The sequence below is a fragment of the Nematolebias whitei genome, chromosome 10 (genome assembly GCF_014905685.2).
Source record: "Nematolebias whitei isolate Nwh7 chromosome 10, NemWhi1, whole genome shotgun sequence".
In the NCBI taxonomy this organism is placed as follows: Eukaryota; Metazoa; Chordata; class Actinopteri; order Cyprinodontiformes; family Rivulidae; genus Nematolebias; species Nematolebias whitei.
This window is the reverse complement of record NC_056507.1, coordinates 5,020,217-5,040,363: the sequence shown is the minus strand read 5'-3', so window position 1 is coordinate 5,040,363 and position 20,147 is coordinate 5,020,217. Positions and strand designations below refer to the sequence as shown.

At 40.9% G+C, this 20,147-nt stretch overlaps 1 protein-coding gene across 1 annotated transcript in view; it reads right to left on the bottom strand.

The window, feature by feature from the left end:
- LOC119416085 (unconventional myosin-IXAa) overlaps positions 1-20,147 on the bottom strand; it is a 128,130-nt gene that overhangs the window by 30,059 nt on the left and 77,924 nt on the right. The window contains exons 10-19 of the mRNA XM_037683262.1: positions 18,789-18,923; positions 10,963-11,084; positions 8,059-8,200; positions 4,333-4,528; positions 3,253-3,372; positions 871-946; positions 580-723; positions 441-480; positions 209-331; positions 43-123 (exon numbers count right to left, since the gene is read on the bottom strand). Of these exons, the coding sequence (XP_037539190.1) occupies positions 43-123; positions 209-331; positions 441-480; positions 580-723; positions 871-946; positions 3,253-3,372; positions 4,333-4,528; positions 8,059-8,200; positions 10,963-11,084; positions 18,789-18,923 (1,179 nt within the window). The remainder of the gene's footprint in view (positions 1-42; positions 124-208; positions 332-440; positions 481-579; positions 724-870; positions 947-3,252; positions 3,373-4,332; positions 4,529-8,058; positions 8,201-10,962; positions 11,085-18,788; positions 18,924-20,147) is intronic.

Here is a 20,147-nt window from a genome sequence, read left to right as displayed (position 1 = left end):
CAGGTGCTCACTAAAAGAAGCCGCTTCCACTCGTGGAACTACCTTCTCAGCGTTGGAGCGAATGCACTTGACGAAGTACGGCTCGGACTGATCCAGAGTCTCCATCAGCTTATTGAGCGAAGCCTGCACACACACAAACCACAACGTTGTCGGCGGCAGATGGACTTTCTGTAATTCACCAGTTCTGCCAGCAGGGAGCAGCACCGACCTGGAACTGAGCACTGATGCTGGGCGGCTTCTTCTTCTTGTGCAGGTGAAGCAGGGACTTGGTGATGCGGTCGTGAAGTGTCACGCTGCTCAGGTAGCGCAGAGACTTCACGTCCAACAAGTGCTGCTCAGTAAACACATAAAACTTAAGTAACATTGTATTTACATCACTGCCGTATCTTTCTGGCAGTGTGGATTCAAATGCTGTGCACTGCAGCAGATTTGTGTCTAACCTTGGGAAGGGATGGTTTACTTTTGCAGTTTTTGTTTCTCCTATAAAAACAGAGCAAATATAAACAACACAATTTATAAAAAGCATATTTTTGTTTTAAAGAGCAGGTTTTCCTCCTTGTGTCGGTGTGTGTTACTCACAGTAGGATACCCTGAGCTCTCTCCAGGAGCTTGCTGTTGGCCGAGTTGAGGAAGATCCCGTCTTCCTCCAAGGCTGGGCTTCCTGACGAAGAGACACGACCCGATCTGGAGCTGCGACCGTTGCATCCAACGCCGTATCCATCCCTACTCCAGGACAGGGGACAGAGAACGCAGTGAAGACACCGACTCTTCAGCAGGATTAGGACAATTAGTCGTTTTTTTGTTTAAATCTGCTGCAGCCATTTCATAATGGAGTAAATTTCAGTTTCCCACATTTTGTCTTGTCCTCACCTGCTGGCCTTTTCATTCAGGACGTTGGCACCTTGAAGATCTGACAAAGGTGTTCGTGGATTTTTACGAGCAATACCTGGAAACACGGAAAAGAAACAAAATAAAAATCCTACAAGATATCAAAGGTTGTATTTTAATTGAAAGTATTTGTGAAATGGATCAAAAACTTTACAAATGTGGTGGAATTTCTGCGCATATCAGTAATTTGAATAGATAACCGGTCTCTTATGACACACACGCGCATTTATCTTTAAAAACAATTATGTGCTGGAAAAAGGTTGTTTTAGTTTTTTTAAATAATAATAAGCAAAGCCGATAATGTCAAACTTAAGATCATAATTTGTACTCTTAGATAATTTTTTTCCCCCAAACATAATTTCTGGTTTTGAAAACGACCTAAAAAAAAAAGATTTGGCTAAAAATGTTAAACTTTTCCCAGAAAATCTAAAAAAACACCAAAAGGATAATTTAGATCAGGGGTATTCAACTGACGGCCCGGGGCCCAAATCAGGCCGACGGGTGAGCTCAGTTCGGCCCATCAATGTGTTCATTTTTAAATAAAACTAGATTTTAAACCATAAACAAACTTAATGACAATAACTGCCGGATGTCCGGCCCCTGAGCTCTTGGCTCTCAGTAACTGTGGCCCCCTGAGCAGTTTGGTTGAACAGCACCGGTTTAGATCTTTTTCAGCAGATCAGTTAACTACTGTATTTTTCGCCGTACACGTCGCACCGCCTTATAAGTCGCATCTTTCCAAATATGTCTAATAAAATGGAAAAATCCATAAACTTGTCGCTTCGCTATATACGTCACATCTATTATGCGTCACCGCTGACAACCCGGAAATGTGGGCCGGTGTTGTGCCAAAAATCGACTGGCTGCCAAATGGCGGGGGAGCGTGCACGGGAGGACTTTAACAAGAATTTAACACTCAAAAACAATTATTTGTTTGCTCGACATTATAGTAAAGGTGTGTCCCAGTTTAACTTTAGATTAATAAACGCACTTTGATGGTCAAATCTGCATTTCAAAAGCCGATACGCGGAAGTAGGAGCGCGCAGAGGGACGACCCGCTGTGTGTTTCTTTGAAATTTAACAATATAACCACCTAAAACAATTATTTGTTTGCTCGACTTTATAGTAAAGGTGCGTCTCGGTTGAACTTTTACTTAATAAATGCACTTCAGTGGTAAATCAGCTGCATTTTGCCGGGGCGGTGCAGCGAAATGAAGCTGATTTGACGGTTGTTCCAGGCGAGCTGAACGAAGATGGCATTGTGTCATTAATAGTCACTTTTACCTATTATATGATACAATGGCATGCCATATACTCGAGTGTCATCTAGCGGCTGAAAATGGTAGTGTTCAATATTTTCCATGTCACAATGAATGAAAATGGTCATATCTCAGCCAAAAATTGGTTTATAAATATGGGAGAAAAAATTAATAAGTCACAGGGCATGTAAATTATGCAGAAAACTGTGACTTATAGGATGAAAAATAAGGTACTCATAACATTTCTACAGTACTACTCAAAATACTGAACTATCCCTTTATGTCTAAATGGGTTAAAGTAAGAGTTTTAAAAGATTATATCGATAGCAAACCTGTTTATTCATGGTTTAAATGACAGATGAGTTTAGCATAAAAACTTAAAATAGACGTTAGCACAGGACAATATTCATGATGCGTTTTTTAACTTTTGTCTGACCATGAGATCTTTGCAATTTAAAAATGAATATTTGTTGCTTCAACTCTGTGAGAGAACTGAATTTAAGTACAAATCTGATGAAGTGGGCGGAGCCCTGAGATTTTCTGAACATTTTGAGGGTTTCAGTTTTCTTGCCGACTGCTTTTAAATTCGAGGCCACACAAAACGACCGACAGAAAATCTGCGCGTCGTTAAACCTCGCAGGTCCACGAAGGTCTGACTCATTTGTGCGATCGCTCGTGTGCAGGTTAGTTGTCGGCTCTGAGCTGAGTCAGTACCTTCGGAGCTTAGACAGACTCATAAACCTGTTTCCCTCTGAAGTGCTGCAATAAAAGCAGCTTTCTGAAAAACACAAGAAATCCTTCATTTGAAACTTTGTATTTCAGGGGTCCAATTCTCTGATTCATCGTAGGCGAAGGGCTTCCTACTGCATTTTAAAATCAAATCACTTTTCTGCACTGCTTTAATAAAAGGAAATCAAGTCAAAATATTACTAGAGTTGATGAAAATGTAATCTGATTACAAGACAATGTCCTGTAAATGCAGTCCTTTGAATTTCCAACGCCAATATAACTTTTATATTTGAATTTATTTGAACTAAAAACAGCTTCAAGTTGAAATTTTAAACTAAAATGAAGAATAAAATATTATAAAGTATTTCCTACTTACTGTATTTCTCATCTTTGCACCTCTGAAGGATCTCGAGGCTCCTCTGGTGAACCGGGTGGTGAAGAAAACTGAAGTTGTCGACAGTTTTGACAACAGTGCAGGGAACAGCTGCATCATTCACTTGAAGAATAATAATGAAAAAAGGTTAATCTTGAACTATGACAGAAAAATCCATTTTAATATTAAAGCAGCTAAACTGAGAGTAGATCAAGTCTATAACGTGCTTCAAAATTAGGTTTGACCTACTGAGAGTTGAGCTCAATCAACATTAATGAAGTCAGCTAATCTGCCTAATCCCAATAACTCACCAGCTGTAACGATAAATCCTGATTAGTACTCCTTAATAATTATTACCACTTTTCATGGCAGTTGGCCATCATGTGTTTGTGACTGTGTGTGTATGCTCGTTAGTCTGTTAGCAAAACATCTCAAGAACCACTGTATAGATTTTAACGAGATTCTCAGAAAAATATTAGATGTACTATTAGGAAATTTGGGGTCAAGGTTCTGGATGTTTTTAACTACTATGGCTGAGAATGTTAACAGCCCACGAACAGTCTGATTTGAGGCTGCAGGCATGCGACAGCTGTCGTTTCATGGCCACCTCAGAGTCTGTGAGAAATACAAGCTCCATCACTGCAGATTCTCTGGGCTCCATTAATGTATCCTTTTTGTACATCTGTGTAACCTGTTGTGATAATCTGTCCTTGCAAGTAAAACCAGATAAAAATCTTCTCCTGACATCGAGTGTGGCTTATTTTGAGTAAGTAAGATAGAAGATATTTTTATCCAACATTTTTGGTCCTTCGAGCCGGATACGAACCAGTGACCTAAGGGCCAAAAATGTTCAATAAAAACATTAAATTCAGACAGTTCGTGGGCAGTTAACATCTCAGCCACAGTAGTTAAAAACATCCATAACCCTGACCAAAAATTCCCTAACACGTACAGCATATCTAGATTTTATTGAATTTTGACGTCAGTTTGTTGCAACGTGGCCACTGCAGCAAATAGAACAAACAAACAAACAAAAAAGGATCCAACGAGTGAGTTTTACAGATTAACATTTAGTGGGCTCACCTGATTTTTTGTGGATGTGTCTGCGGCCGGCCTCCCTGAAAGCCACAACAGCTCTAAAGTAAGCCCGCAGCACGGCCCAGCGGAAGGTCGCCACAGGGTCGATTCCCATCAGGCCGCAGATGAAGGCGTTCTTGCTGCTCTTCAGCAAGGCGACGATGTCAGGCCGCATGTGGTCAGTGTTCTTCTCCCTGAAGTCCTGAATATAGGAAAACCACACACACACACACACACACACACCAGACTTCTGTTAATTTATAAAATTAATTAAACAGCTAAGTTAGAAAGCATTTCAAACCCCTTTACTTTATGTTGTAGTTTGATGCTACAGTTATTAAAACTACATCTTTTTTACCCTTATCTACACTCAGTAAAGCATAATAGCAAAATGAAAAGAAAATGATGAGCAGTTGTAAATTTATTAGAAAGCGATATCACATTTACTATATTCAGAGTATTTTCCTTTGATCTGAGTTGAAGCCCGTTTGGCAGAAGGTTCAAACTCAACTGGGTTTGATGCAACAAACGTTGCTCACCTGGATCGGAGGATTTTCTGATAAGAAATCCTCATAAGCTCACTGCGAGGACGAGGACTGTTGGTGGAGCCATTTTCAGGTCTTTACAAGAATCTGGCTGGGTCACTCTAAGACATGTGTCAAATTCAAGGCCCGGGGGCCAAATGTGGCCCTCGTTAACATCTTATCTGGCCCCCAATGTAAAATTATTTTATAACTTGAATTTTTTTTGTAAACTTTGATTATAATGTCAAAAGTGCAACAGAGAACGTCAAATGAGACCAATCAAACTCTTGTCGAGGAACCTGCAACCAAGAAAAGATGTTGGGTATCTAACTTGAGTTAATGTAGATTCTGAAACCGGCCTTTAGTTTGAAAAAGGTTTTAATTTTGGCTGCCTTTTTTATGTGAGTTTGACACCCCTGCTCTAAGACATTCACAGTTATCTTCATTTCCTTTGCATGTTTTGGATCGTTGAAGCTTCAGCTCAGTCTGAGGTTCTGACACGGTGGCTTTCATTAAGAATATCTGCTGCATTCAGCTTTACCTCCATCCTGACCAGTCTTCCAATGATTGCTGATTAAAAAACACTCTTCATAAAGCAAGATGCTGCCACCACCGTGCTTCACTGTAGAGATAGTGTTGGACAGATGAGGCGCGGTGCAGTTAGACTTGAGAACAAATGGTTCAGTCTTGGATTCATTAGACCAGAGAATCCTGTTTGTCACAATCTAGGTGTCCTTCAGTTAAATGCTTATGTGTGTTGCTGAGAAAAGGCTTTCATTGAGCCACACTTCATTCAGCTTGTCCTTCTGAAACATAGCCCCATAGTCTCCTCACAGGACTCTGAAGCTCAGTCACAGTGACTATCAGGGGCTCTTGGTCACCTCTCTTACTAAGGTCCTTCTCTCTTGACTGTTCATGGATTGGGCAACCAGCTCTTTGGAAGAGTCCTGGTTGTGCCAAGAACCATTTCCAGAATTTCCATTTCAGAATTATGAAGGCCGCTGAGCTCTGGAAAACCTTTAGTGCAGCAGAAATATTTTTGTAGCATTCCCCATATCCCAATACTGTGAGCTCTGCAAGTAGCGCATTTGACCTTATGCTTGGTTTTTGATCTGATTATCAGCATCTGATTATCTTCTATAGAGAAGCCTTTTAAATTCATGCCCAAAGAATTAAGTTTACCACAGATTGACTTCAATCAAGCTGTAGAAAAATCTTAACAACCAGGAAATATGGGAGTATTTTTATGTGATTACAAAAAGAATTTAGTTTTTACTTTATTATTGGATACCGAGTGTTTATTAATAAATAAAAGTATTGAAAACTTTCTGAATCCACCATTTGTATTACCATAGTAGTGTCATTTGTTTTCTGTTATTTGCCTTTCAGGGTAATTTTATAGCTGCAAACTCACAGACATTCAAAAGTCAGTTATTCAAACATAAAACCACGCAGATCAAGTAACATCAACAACAGCAACTGTTTTCCTCCGTCAGGATTTTTATTATTTGTTGTGCTGTGGAGAAACACTTGGCAGTGCACTTTACAACTGCTTTTGGCCAAAACGTTGTCGCTCTGCAATTATGGGGACTGAGTTCAAGAGGAAGAGTTTAACATTTTAATTTCACCTTTTTCCCACATTCTATCATTTTGGTGTTCCAAGTATTATTTCACATAAATGTAACTATTGCTTTAGTCTTCTAATGAACAGTGATAACTTTAGGAATAACGTCATAAAAATAATTTAAACGCTTCTTGCTTGGCTGTAACTGTGGGGCAAAGACAGTCTGTAAGGAATTAGACATTTGAGCTGATCTCCGCATTAAAAACCCAGAACTCTTCAAGGTTTTCTCCATTCGTAAGACAAAAGCGAGCGCTGCGTTCTTCCTCACACACTTTTTAGCACCACAGCTCAATAGTTGACAGCAAAGGCCTCCTTGGCTCTCAGCTGGTGTGGGATACGTTTCCACAGTCGTGATCAGCAGTTATGAATTTATTTCATGCAGTCAAATGTTACCCATTCCAGCACATGTGCTTCTTATCATCACACAGCTGGAAAACAGAGAATCAGATCTAGCCAGAAAAATAAGTCAGCAGAGAGGGAAATAGATGGACTGCTGCTTTCTGCTTTAACTTTTAAAATTTTATATCTGTATCAATAAACTCTAGAGCCCAATTGATATGGAAATTTTGGCTATCGCTAATACCCATACTGGAAAGGGGTGCCGGACAATAACCGATATAATGCCTGAAAATTTTTGAGCTTTGTCCACCCCCAAGAATCAAAGAAAACAGCTACTTTAAACCCGTTTTAACACTTTTTGAAACAGTCTTCCTAACATGTGTTCACATTTTCTATCTTCCACTATTCACCATCAAGTTATCAAGTGTTACAAAATATAAATTAAACAAAGAAACACCTTCCCTGTTCATTGTTTAAACAGTCAGTCACGTATGCTGAAGGTCTAATTAGTACTGACTGTAGCAGTTTATTTTCTCTGCAGAGAAGTACATATTTCAGACAAACAATGCATTTTATTGAAGACGACAAAGATAACGTTACTAACATTGATGTATATTTACTGCTACGTTAGATTTATTGTTCTGGATAAAGCTTCACAAGGTAATAGCCTATGCTAGGTTAGCTAAATGTTAGCTTGCTAACTTGAGAGGCACGTAGCTAATGACAAGCGGGTTGGAGGATTGAAGCGAAATTATTACTGTTGATTTATTTTACAGATCAGTTAAAATAAACTTACCATGCTCTGTTCAGCAAAATGCACTACACAGTTTTTAATGGTTCCCTGCTTCGTCTGTGATGAAAGTGAAACTTAAAGTGAACGGCCACGACTTGAAAGTAGTCTGTATGCGCCCTCTGCTGGATACACTGTACAATTACACTGTGTGCAAGTAAGGATACAGCTTGTTCCCAGTGTTTATATCAGCATATAATGGGATAATTATCACCAATACCGCTATGTCCCCAAATGCCTATATCTGCCCTACCAATATATCATTTGGGCTCTAATAAATACTCTTGTGGAAATGGATACGTCATAAACTTGATTAATTTATTTAAAGTTGACTGTGTTATTCATCACGGCCAGTGGCTGTGATGAATAAATGTTGCTTTTGTAGCATCAAACCAGTGTGAATGAATTATTCTCGCAGAGAATAATTCCTCTTACACATCCCCAAACTTTCTCACCTTGACTCCGTACTTGACTTTGCCAGCGTAGTGTCTGATGATGAAGGCGGGCTCCATGACAGCGGGGAACTCAATGTAGCTGTTTCCTTCATGCTGACGCTTGAACTTGTCCAGCAACGTCTGATTAGAAGCTTGAGGGAAACTTAAAAAAAATAAAATAAAGTCAAAAATATATATTTTTACATTTCATTAAAGCAACCTAGACTAAATTCCATGTCTAGACTTTTCAACTAGTATTCACCCCGATTGTAAATTTCTATTTTATTGCCTTACAACCTTATCAGATTGTCAATTTACTTCAACATTAAATCAAATACTTCAGAATATTGCATTTGCTTTGAAGTCACAGCCATTACTTTCAGCAGTCATAAAATTAAATAGGATCCACCTGTGCAGTGAGCAATCTAAGCGTCAGATGGTCTCAGAATCTGTTGCAACAAACCACAGAATCAACACCAACAAGAAGTAAGAGACAAGACGAAGACCAAGGAACTCTCCACACAGTTCAGAGATAAAAAACCCTGAAGATTCCACAGAGCTCCATTACAATCATTTATTAGGAAATGGAACGATGATGCCACCACCTGCCAAGAAAGGGTCCAGAAAAACTCCTGGACCAGGGATGGAGGGCATAAACCAGAGAAACACTCAGGAGGACAAAGATAACCTTTATGGAAGAGTGGCAGGAGAAAGACAATACTTGACAAAAAGACTGGAATTTATTGAAAGTGGTGTGATAAATTAAACTAAAATTAAACATTTTATTTCTGATATGGGGAAGAAAGACCTTCACAGAGAAGAAAGGTGGTGGAAGCATCATGTTGTGGGATTGTTTTTTCCATCAGCAGAGACAGGGAAACTTGAACAGAGTTAAAGGAATGCAAATTATAGAAAGACTTTTGAAGGAACCTTTGAGTCTTCAGCAGAACAGAGACACCGCTGAAGCAACACTCCAGTGGTTTAAGGAAAACCAGTTAAAGGTCCTAGAATGATCCAAAGTCCAGACCTCAAACTGAGAAGCTCTGCTGGTATTTCAATATTGCTTTGTAAAGGCAACGACATGAAGAATTATCATAAACACTTGTAATTAAATTCAAACTCTAATTAACAAAGATTACCAAAATATTAAAACTTTTATGAATTACTGCATTTAATCAAAAAAATTGGTTCTGATTAAAAAATATATTTATATAATTTTACTACACCATTCATTATTTCACAGCAATATTTGGTTTTCATTCTGTTCTTTGGAAAAGAACATACAGTGGCACATGAACACACTTATTAAATTATAGATTAACCTGGTTTTAAGTTACTTTTATTTTGACTGCAGTGTCAATGGAGCGGCTGAAGATCAGGCCCAAGGAACGTATTTAATGAAAAAGAATGCAAACTGTACGTACAGAAAGGTTCACTCCTCCGACCCTCGAGGAAAATATTCCACCCAAACTTGTCATTGTGCCTAAAACTGCGGCTCCGCTCCCACATTCTTCTTCGGTGGTTTCACCTTTGATTCATGAACATTTTAGCCGTTCGCTGCTAAACCTCTGCAGGCTGGATCAACATTCCAATAGACGTTTTATATTATCCAAAGCTCTCCTCCCTTCACCTCAGAACAACACAGCAGGTTCAAGTATATCCGCAGGGGTCACAAAGCTAGATGCTTTCACCAGAGAAATGACCCCCCCCCCCCCCCCCCCCCCCCCAACACCTCTACTCTGTAGTAACCTAATCCATCTCTCCAGAGGCCCCAAGGCCCCACTAGCTTCACTAACTGTGAATGATGACATCTTTGAGCATCTCCTCTGCTTTCTCTGTAATCTTTCGGCTTCACCCACTGGCAGCATAAAAACCCACAGAGAGCCCCCCCCTGTTTTTCTTTTCAGGAGATTTCCCACTTTGACCCAGATTTTCCAAAAATGACCCCTTTCTTTCCACACAGACACATAGATGCAACGTTTGAGGTGTTATTGGATCCAGATGAAGCAGCTACACTAAGTGGTAAGTTAGATGACAGCTAACAGATAAATATGACTGTGTGTGCACCGCCTGGTGGGTTTTACTACGGGGGGGGGGGGGGGGGGGGGTCGCAGCATATAAGATTTGATTCATGAAGGAAAATAGGTTCAGAGACAAAGTGCTGTCCTGCAGTGGAACATTTTAAAATCAAAAACAGACAACGAAGTGAAAGGACAAATCAGAGGGAGAAATTTACCTCAGTTTAGAAGCGGAGTGAAAAGAATAAATATATAATCATCCATATCATCAGCATAAAAAGGTACCTAAGATCATTTCTCTAAGGAGATTTAACGTTACACAAGTGAACCAGTTTGATTTTAAAGGTGTCTCAGTTTTACCAATCATAATCCAGCTCTTATATCGATACCATAAAATGGCACAATAAAGTTTAAAGTCCAGCTCTAATTTATACCAAAAGATAATTAGCAATTTGTTTAGATGCAATTTAAAATGACAAAACTATAAAGAAAGTTGAACGTAATTTATCAGCTGGAGGTTTGAAACGATTCACACAAAAACTCCCAGCAACCCAGTAAAGATTTGTGTTTTTCAATCAATTAGGATGTTCGATCCGTGTAAGGCGACTTCGTGTTTTGAAAGAAAATCCTAGTTAATATTAAAATGATCTGTATCGTGCATTTTCAGTGAATGACAGGATTTGCAGCAACACGACTTTAATGACATCAGCAACAACACAAAACTGATGCCTCCGTCTATGGATCCCAAACTTTACGTTTATTAGTGATGGGAACCTTTTCTAAGATGAACTGAATGTGAACAATCACGGCTTGCTGTGTTGCAGCATAATCTAATCGTTCACACAGAAACTGGTAACTTTTTGAATCGTGAGTGAGGCGAGGGGATTAGACTCGACAGGTGACATACTTGCACTCCTCGTCCAGCAGGTGGAACAGAGCCGTAGGCTTCTTGCTGATGAGGTTGATGCAGCTGCTGTTGTCGATGTAGTCAATGTTGTGCCACGTGATGCCCTCTGCCCTGTACTCCTCCTGCAAAAAACCCCAAAAATGACCCATTCAGTAAAATCAGAAAGTTTAAGGGTCTGTGATCAGGGAAACCCAACAATTTTCCAAACATGTAACATCATCACAGCAACACAGTCTGAGTTTTCTGGTTGCAGTGAACTTATAAAGCTTTAAAAAAACGTCTGGGGTATTCAATGACTTCCCTTAAGTTTTTGTGTTTTGTTTTAATGTTGATCTTTTTTTTTTTTCTTTTTTTTTTAACAAACCCAAAGTCCATCCCAAAGGTAGAAGTCACATATACAACTGAGTCATCAGCGTACATGTGAACCTGCATCAGGACAACTACAGAGCATATCATTCATACATAAACAAAAAACAAGTAGGCCAAGACCATAGCCTTGTGGTACACCTGTATTAACTTTAAAAGGTTGATATTTCATAACCAATGATAGCACACTGTTGGCAATTTGTGTGACTGAAACTACTGTAAGCTTAATGAAGAAAATAAAATCCCTTCTGAATAAGTATATTACGGATTAATGCGTCAAAGAGGAGATACATGGATGCAGTACATGGAGGTAGTTGGAGTGAGGACAGAGGATGCGGAGGACAGAGTGAGATGGAGGAAGATGACTCACTGTGGTGACCCCTGAAGAAGGAAAAGTCGAAAGAAAAAGAAGAAGATGGTTTAATGTGACAAAAGCCATTTTAGATCCAAAAACACTGCTTCAATTACTACGATATCTTAATCAGGTTTTTAATTCTCATTTTTTTGGCGACACCATTTTAACCAGGGTGGGACTTAAATTAAAACTTAAATGGAATTTTGACAATGATAAGAAAAAGTACCAAAGTCAAAAAGGTTTATATTTCTGCAAACTTTTCATACTATTCAACAAAAAATTCCTACTTAGGATGACATTTCACTTCAAACCCTGAATCGCCACCATTAAAACATCAGTCTGGATGGTTGTTGTCAGTGAAAGAACAGCCAATTGGAGAAGGTTGTAGCCCCCAGAAACCATTGACAACTGTGGTATATGACCCATGTCCCATTCAGTGTCCCCCAGGAGAGAAACCAGTGAGAGACACTTGTTGAAATGTCTCTGTCAGCTGGGTTAAGATGCTAGAAAAAGGTGTGCATTGGATCAGTGTGTTAAGTCCATGGCTTAGAATCTTCTCTCCAAGAGAAGCTGCTGTAGAGTGACATTTTCAAAAGATGTCTAGATACTTTCAAAGTTCAGAGTTGTAAGTATTCGCTAGCAGGGAATGATCAAAACATTAAGGGTCAACATCAGGGAGCCAATGAGTTCACAAGATAAGAAGGTGATTTATCCAAAGAGACAAAAACTACAAAGAGTTTAATGTGCAGTGTAAATAAAACTATTCATCAAATATTTAAAGAAATGTGCTATACCAGAGTGCATTAGTCCATGGTGCTAAACTACGACCAACACTATCCAGAGTAAAATATTCAGAAAGAGAAATTTTGTGACAATTTCTCAAAGAGGTTATGATTCGTACCCAAACCGTTGTTTGCTTTAATTTACAAATAAAACTTGCAACACGATAACTAGAGAAGTTAAATTTATTGTGACTTTTTATTAGCCAGTCACTAGTTCTTACACTGTAACAGCCTCCATGTTTGTTCATGATCTGATGAAGATTGTTAGGCCAGAATGTCAGCATAATTTTCTTTAACAGGGCCCCCAAAAGAGAGGTTAGTTAATCTTGTCCTGAAACCCAGTGTGTGTGCTTACTGTCTGACAGTTTAATCTAAAGCTAGTCATTATTCTCAGTTAGGCTCAGAAAGCTGGAAATCTTCCTAAACATATTATTTACCTTGAGTGGAAAACTGACAAAAACAAGTTATTTTGGGTGCATTTAGAGTACGTCAAACTCTTGTTTCTTTATAAAAATCATATGAAATAAAAGTTGATGTGTTGTGTCTTTTGTGTATTCTTACTCTTTATGTGCGCAAAACATTTAATTGAATTTTTTGCACTTTTTTTAACGAGCATTGTGTAATAAAAACAAAAAGTTAAAACTTGGCTCGACCATCCTCAGCAACAAACAGCCCCAGTTATTAAACTGAGAAAGAGGTATTCAAAGCTGCACTCAAACATATTTTCATACATGCGACACGTCTGCCCGCCACTTGTAGATCACTGAATCACTGACAAAGCATTCAGAGCATGTGGGCTTCGTTTTTCCACCAAAAGTTGGATCAGATCGTGCAGAATAAAAGCAAATCTGTAAAAAAATGTATCTAAAAGCTACATGCGCGTGCTTTTGTTTAAACCTCATCAAGGGAATCGCTCAGGGACACTGATGCAGCTCATCAGGCTAAATTTGTTGCGTCTGTGAAGCAGTTTTCAGACACGTGTGTTGACTCAAAGAGGCAGAGAGACAATTAGCTGCAGACGCGCTGATGAAGAGACAAAAACACGCACGCTCATCCGTTTCACTGCAGCACGTTAAGGTAAACAGGCCGAGCCAGCAGGCAGACGGCTGCAGAGCTGTGACTCAGTTCACGAAGCATGCAGAGAACGGGGTTCGGTCACGGTTCAGATGAGCTGCAAAACAACTGAAGTTGTACCATCACCTTTCACACAAACCAACCCAGCAACGTAGGAGCAGCTGCTTAGGAAGAGCGAATATTTCAGGCCTCTATATTTACACACGAGCTTCGTATGGGGCGTAAAGAAAGCTAATAAGAGCAAAAATAGAAAGAGCAACAGTACTCTGATAGAGGGGTTAACAGATCAGATGAAAATGACAGCTTGGGCGTAAAACAACAGCATTAAATGAACATACGGGGACAAAACTCCCAGTGGGAGTAAAAACAGACGTTTTAAACAAAACTACTCCAACAACAGCATAATGATGGTAACAGAAGTGTTTTAGGACAGCAGCACCACTCAGACTAGCCATTAGCTCGTCAACACTGTCAGAAATGTTATTTATTAATTTATTAATCTTTATTTAACTGAGGTCACAGATCTCTTTTACAAGCGAGGCCTGACGGCAGCCTAACGTGCATGTTTTTGGGCGGTGGGAGGAAACCGGAGTACCTGGAGAAAACCCACGCAGCACGAGAAGAGCATGCAAACTCCACACAGAACGACCACAGGTCCAACCGGGGATTGAACCCAGGACCTTCTTGCTGTGAGGCAACAGTGCTAACCACCGAGCCGTCGCGCCGCCAAATAATAACTAGTTATAAACTAGAAATAAGCTAGTTCTCCAAAGTGAGGCCTTTCAAAGAGCCATCTGCAACAGGCAAGATAATAATTGTTCATAATTGCTGTCAGGGGAATTTTGGTCAAGGTCAAGGAAGTTTATCACTAATGTTAAATTAATGTTGAACCGTGTGTGAGTTCAGAGAGTTCCTTTCTCTCACGGAGAGGAGCTGGCTTGATCTTGCATGTACAGCTGGGAGGCTGAGGTCATCAGGCCTGTGGGAGCTGATGAGCATGTATCGCACACCGTCCGGTGCAGACTCTCGTGACCGGGCTCCAAGCATGTAACTTTATACATCCGTGTAAGCCTGTCGTGACCATCTGTCCTTACAAGTAAAAGCGGTTAAATATCTTCTCGTGTCCTCACAGTTTGGCTTCTTTGAGTAAGTAGAACGAACTCTTCCACCTGTTCCCTATTCTCACCACAGATCGCAGTGTCTGCAAGCATCACAGTCCACAGGGACTCCTCATCATGTTTGTCATTGTTACAAACAAGAATGGGTCAGAACTGATCCATGATGTGATCCCAAACAAAGGAACACATCTGTAACTCCTGCTGCACATCTCAAAACGGTCTGCCGTCCTTGTAAATGTCTTGTACTACTACCACATACTTCCCTGCCATACCCGACTTCCTCTGACCATCTCACGGTTTCTGACCAAAGATATATTTTCGCTAGATCCAAGAATACGGAAAGTAAACAAAACGTTCCTGAAATGTTTTATATTGAGACGATTAAATGGTAATAAAAACTGACTGCAGCTTGAAATGAATGGTGACCGACCAAAGAAAATAAAAATGGACTTTCAGAACAATGGAAGATAGTTTAGTTTTAACTTGATATTGACTCTCAGCTGCATACGTCACCCTGTGTGTAAATTCAAGAAGAACCCCCCCACACACACACAAAATAGGTTTAACGTTGTCTAATGCCTCAAAGATTTATTTGAACCTGAAAATCAGACAATGCAAGTGTTTGAACTGCTGTAAAAAAGTTTTTGACGGGTCCGAAGCCAACAAAATTACTCAAAGTATTGATGAAGCTTTGGGTTACTGACAGCATAATCTAAACCTCTTAAATAACACGCCAAAAAACAACAATCATTACAAAGATGTTTATGAAAGCCCGAAAATTTCTCCATGCCTCAAAGTATGCTTGGACTGATCTCTGGTCAGCAGTTAATGGTGCATTTAATGGTCACGGACAAGGTGTGGAGAGCTTCTGTCCAAATGACATCTGCACGACGTCACTTAAAGATTAAACAGAAATCAGCCGAGACCTGGCAACGCTCGATTAAGAAGCCAGAGCAGCATGTCAGAGAAGGGCCCCGGGCTCTGCTGTTGTCCTGTAACATAAACTCACTGACAGCAGACAGCCAAAGGTTTGGAGGCCCCGGTGATTACAAGATAATAAACATGGACTCTGTTGAAATAATACTGGGCACCATCCAGTGCTTGAGAGCATCTCAGCAGCACTTTGACACTTATTAGATGAACACAACACAGGAAGCTCAGATCCAGGAGGAACAATGCAGGTTCCGTCCTGGCCATGGAACACTGGACCAGCTCTTGACCCTCACTAGGGTCCTCAAGGGGTCATGAGAGTTTGCCCATCCAGTCTACATGTGATTTGTGGACTTGGAAAAGGTGTTTAACCGTGTTCCTCAAGGTACACTGTGGTGGGGTGCTCCGTGAGTATGGATTTGAGGTTCCGTTGCTACAGGCTGTTCAATCCCTACAAGCGGTGCAAGAGTTTGGTTCGCATTGCCGGTAGTTAGTCGGACCCCTTAAGGGTGGGAGTTGGACTCCACCAGGGCTGCCCATTGTCACAGATTCTGTTCAGAACTTCTATGGACAGAATTTCTCGGTGCAGCCAGGGGGTGGAGGGAGTCTGGTTCAGTGGCCTCAGGATTCCATCTCTGCTCTTTGCAGATGATGTGGTCCTGTTGGCGTCATCGTGCTGTGATCTTCAGCTCTCACTGGAGCGGTTCACAGCCAAGTGTGAAGAGGCTGGGATGAGAATCAGCACCTCCAAATCTGAGGCCATGGTCCTCAGTTGGAAAAGGGTGGATTGATCTCTCCAGATCGAGGGTGAGGTTCTGCCTCAAGTGGAGGAGTTCAAGCATCTCGGGGTTTTGTTCACGAGTGAGGGAAGAATGGAGCATGAGATTGACAGACAGATTGGTGCAACATCTGCAGTATTGCAGACTCTGTACCGGTCCGTTGTGGTGAAGAGGGAGCTGACCTGTAAGGCAAAGCTCTCCGTTTACTGGTCGGTCTACATTCCTACTCTCACCAATGGTCATGAACTCTGGGTAGTGACTGAAAGAATGAGATCGTGGATACAGGAGGTTGAAATGAGTTTCCTTTGCAGGGTAGCTGGACTCTCCCTTAGAGACAGGGTGAGAAGTTCAGTTAACTGGGAGAGATTCAGAGTAGAACCACTGCTCCTCCACATCGAGAGCAGCCAGTTGAGGTGGTTCAGGCATCTGGTAAGGATGCTTCCTGGGCGTCTCCCTAGAGAGGTGCTACGGGCATGTCCGACTGGGAGGAGACCCCGGGGACGACCCAGGACACGCTGCAGAAACTACATCTCTCGGTTGACCTGGGAACACCTTGGGGTCCTCCCAGAAGAGCTAGAAGAGGTGGCTGTGGAAATAGATGTTTGGACCTCCCTGCTCAAGCTGTTGCCCACACGACCCAACTTCAGAACGAGCAGAAGATAATGGACGGATGGATGGATTTATGGATGGATGGAGCACAGGAAGGAACCTTCAAATACAAGGTCTGTTCAAAACAGAGATATTAATCAGGAAGTACCTCCTAACAGAACGTTTGACAACACAAAGAGAAATGTTGACTAATTTATTGTTAATGAACAATACGGTAATTTCAAATTATATACTTTTTTTTGTGAAACACTAACCGTATTACAGTCTGATCTTTACTGTGGGTGACTCCACTCATTAAATCAAAACTGCTCTTTTCAGCCCCCACCAGTCACACTTCAGCTGACAGTGGCCTGCCACAGAATATAAACATCAGTAAGAGGAGACGAGAGCTGACAGATCCATCAACACATGCCAGCTGATTGAAACTCATCTACCTCAAATGACTACTTTTTTGTTCCCCACTTGCTTTATTAAAATAAAAGGAATGTGAAACATAGCTGTTCCTGTGTTGGAGTCCTTTAAAGAGAGGAAAACTGTGATGCTGGCAATGATTTCTATCAAAAGTGCAGTGGATTGAATGATGAAGAGAGGTGGGGATGAAAAAACTGACAGTCTGCTACCTTTTTCCCTCTAAAACCTTTAGTCATGCTAACTACACGTAGCCATTAACACAGGAAGCATGGGGTGATGGGGCTGTTGTTTTTCCCAGTAGTAGATGCTACAAAAGTTAGCACTGTTACAAACCAGGACAGAAAACTGAAAAAAGGTAGTGAAAAAAATCTGTCATTCCTGTTGGATAAATTAATTATCCTTTCATCATCTCATTATTCAAACAAGCCACGCTGAGGACACGAGAAGACTTTTCAACCCAGTTTACTTGCAAGGGGGCAGAATTCAAAACAGACTTACACAGATGTTATCCGGTCACGAGGTCTGCCAACGAACAGTATAAAGAAGTTACTTTATATAATGCTTATCAGAGACGAGGTCAACGCAGCCTCTGCTGTCCAGCTGACAGACAACGGACGAGGCCTTGGAGATCATCAGGTGTGCATGCTCCGTGCTCTTCAGAGAGCTGTCTCTTGAGCTGCAAAGCAGCTCTCTAACACACATGGCTCCACATTAACTTAACATTAGTAAGTGGTAGCATCCATGACCAGTACCTAAATCCCCCTGACAGTTCCTGTTATGTACAAGCTAGTGTTAGCATTGCAGTATAGCTAGCTGATACAAGATGTCAGAAAAGCAGCAGTTTAAAAAAACTCCCATGAGCCATTGATTCAAAAGTGAGTAAATTCCTCACGTGATTGTTTATGACCCATTTATTGATTATCACCTTGTGGCAACAGTTAAAGCACATAACTGGTAGAGTGTGTCATCTAGTTTTGCCATTGGTGTTGATGAGACTGTTGTTTATTCATCCATCCATCCATTATTTTTACCCGCTTCTTCCTTTTCGGGTCCCAGGGGTCACTGGTGTCCATGTCCAGCTATCACTATGCGAGAGGCGGGGACAACCAGGACAGGTCTCCAGTCCATAACAGGGACACAGAGACAAACAACCATTCACTATCTCTCACCTAGAGACAATTTAGAGTTACCAATCAGTCTAACATGCATGTTTTTGGTCTGTGAGAGGAAACCGGAGTACTTGGAGAAAACCCACGCATGCACGGAGAGAACATGCAAACTCCATTCAGAATAGTCCTGGGCCGGGATTTGAACTGGCAACCTTCTCGCTGAGAGACAGCAGTTCTAGCAAATGAGCCACCAACAGCCCCTAAGGAAACAAGAAACACCATCACGATCATACCTGTTCCAGTTTAAAGATGTGTTGGTTAAAATAGTGTTGCAGTCGCTCGTTTGCGAAGTTGATGCAGAACTGTTCGAAGCTGTTGTTCTCGTAGTCCTCGAAGCCAAAGATGTCCAGAACGCCGATGGACAGGATCTGAAAGACAAGCGGCTCGTAAAGTTTCCACTTTTTAAAGATCAGTCATCGTAAAGGGGTGAAAGAAAATCTTTTGCACCACAGTAACATTTAATGGAATTCATGGGGCTTTATGTCGCATTGTTACTGGGATTTGTTTTTTATTATGTTTATTTTTTATGTCATATCTTTACATCCTCGGTGACTCAGCTGCTTCCTGCGTGAAGATTTATTTCATCGTAGTACATTTACACACACCGTCTCAGAGAGCTGCTCGCTCAGAGAATGGCTTTAATTAGGAAATGGACGATAAAAGTCATTTTTAATTTAATTTGTTTTCATCTGCTCATGTTTTATTTCCCTCTGAAGAGCTGTATTATTTTAACCTATTCACTAAAAACATACACGAACACTGTTGAACATATAAACTCAGCATGAGAACAATGCAAAGTGCGACCTCACTGACCCCTGGATATAAACACATACACTGATGATGTCACTGCCAAGGGATGCACACACACACGCACGCACGCACGCACGCACGCACGCACGCACGCACGCACACACACACACACACACACACACACACACACACACACACAATACATGAACAATCCATTTATTTTTGGGTAAATGAGGGCACAGATTGTGTTGTAAAGCACTTTGATTATCTGGATTAGATAGAAAGGCAATGTATAAGTACATTTACCATTTTCTTGTCCGTAGTCCCACAAATAACTACTGTATAAGCGCTGCTTGATTAACCTTGATATTTGATGATTTAAGAAGAGCAAATCCTCAAAAAACAACAGTTGTTCCCTCACAATGAGTAACGTACACACGTATACACACACACACGCACCGACACAGGCATACACACCCACGTACAGTACAAGGACATCAGAGGGCGGCAGGGAGTAAAATGAGCCGAGGGGAACTTGATGCCATCTGCCCAAATGTTCCTGGCTCACAGAATACACACAAACACACACAACTTTATCATTCTATCTTTACAGGGACTTTGCATTGACTTCCATTCATTTTTCATTCTATAGACTAACCCTGACCCTTACTCTAACCCTAAACATTACCAGTGCAAGTACACACCTAACCCTAAACCTAACCATTACCAATACACGCCTAACCTTAAACCTAACCATTACCAGTACACGCCTAACCTTAAACCTAACCATTACCAGTACACGCCTAACCTTAAACCTAACCATTACCAGTACACGTCTAACC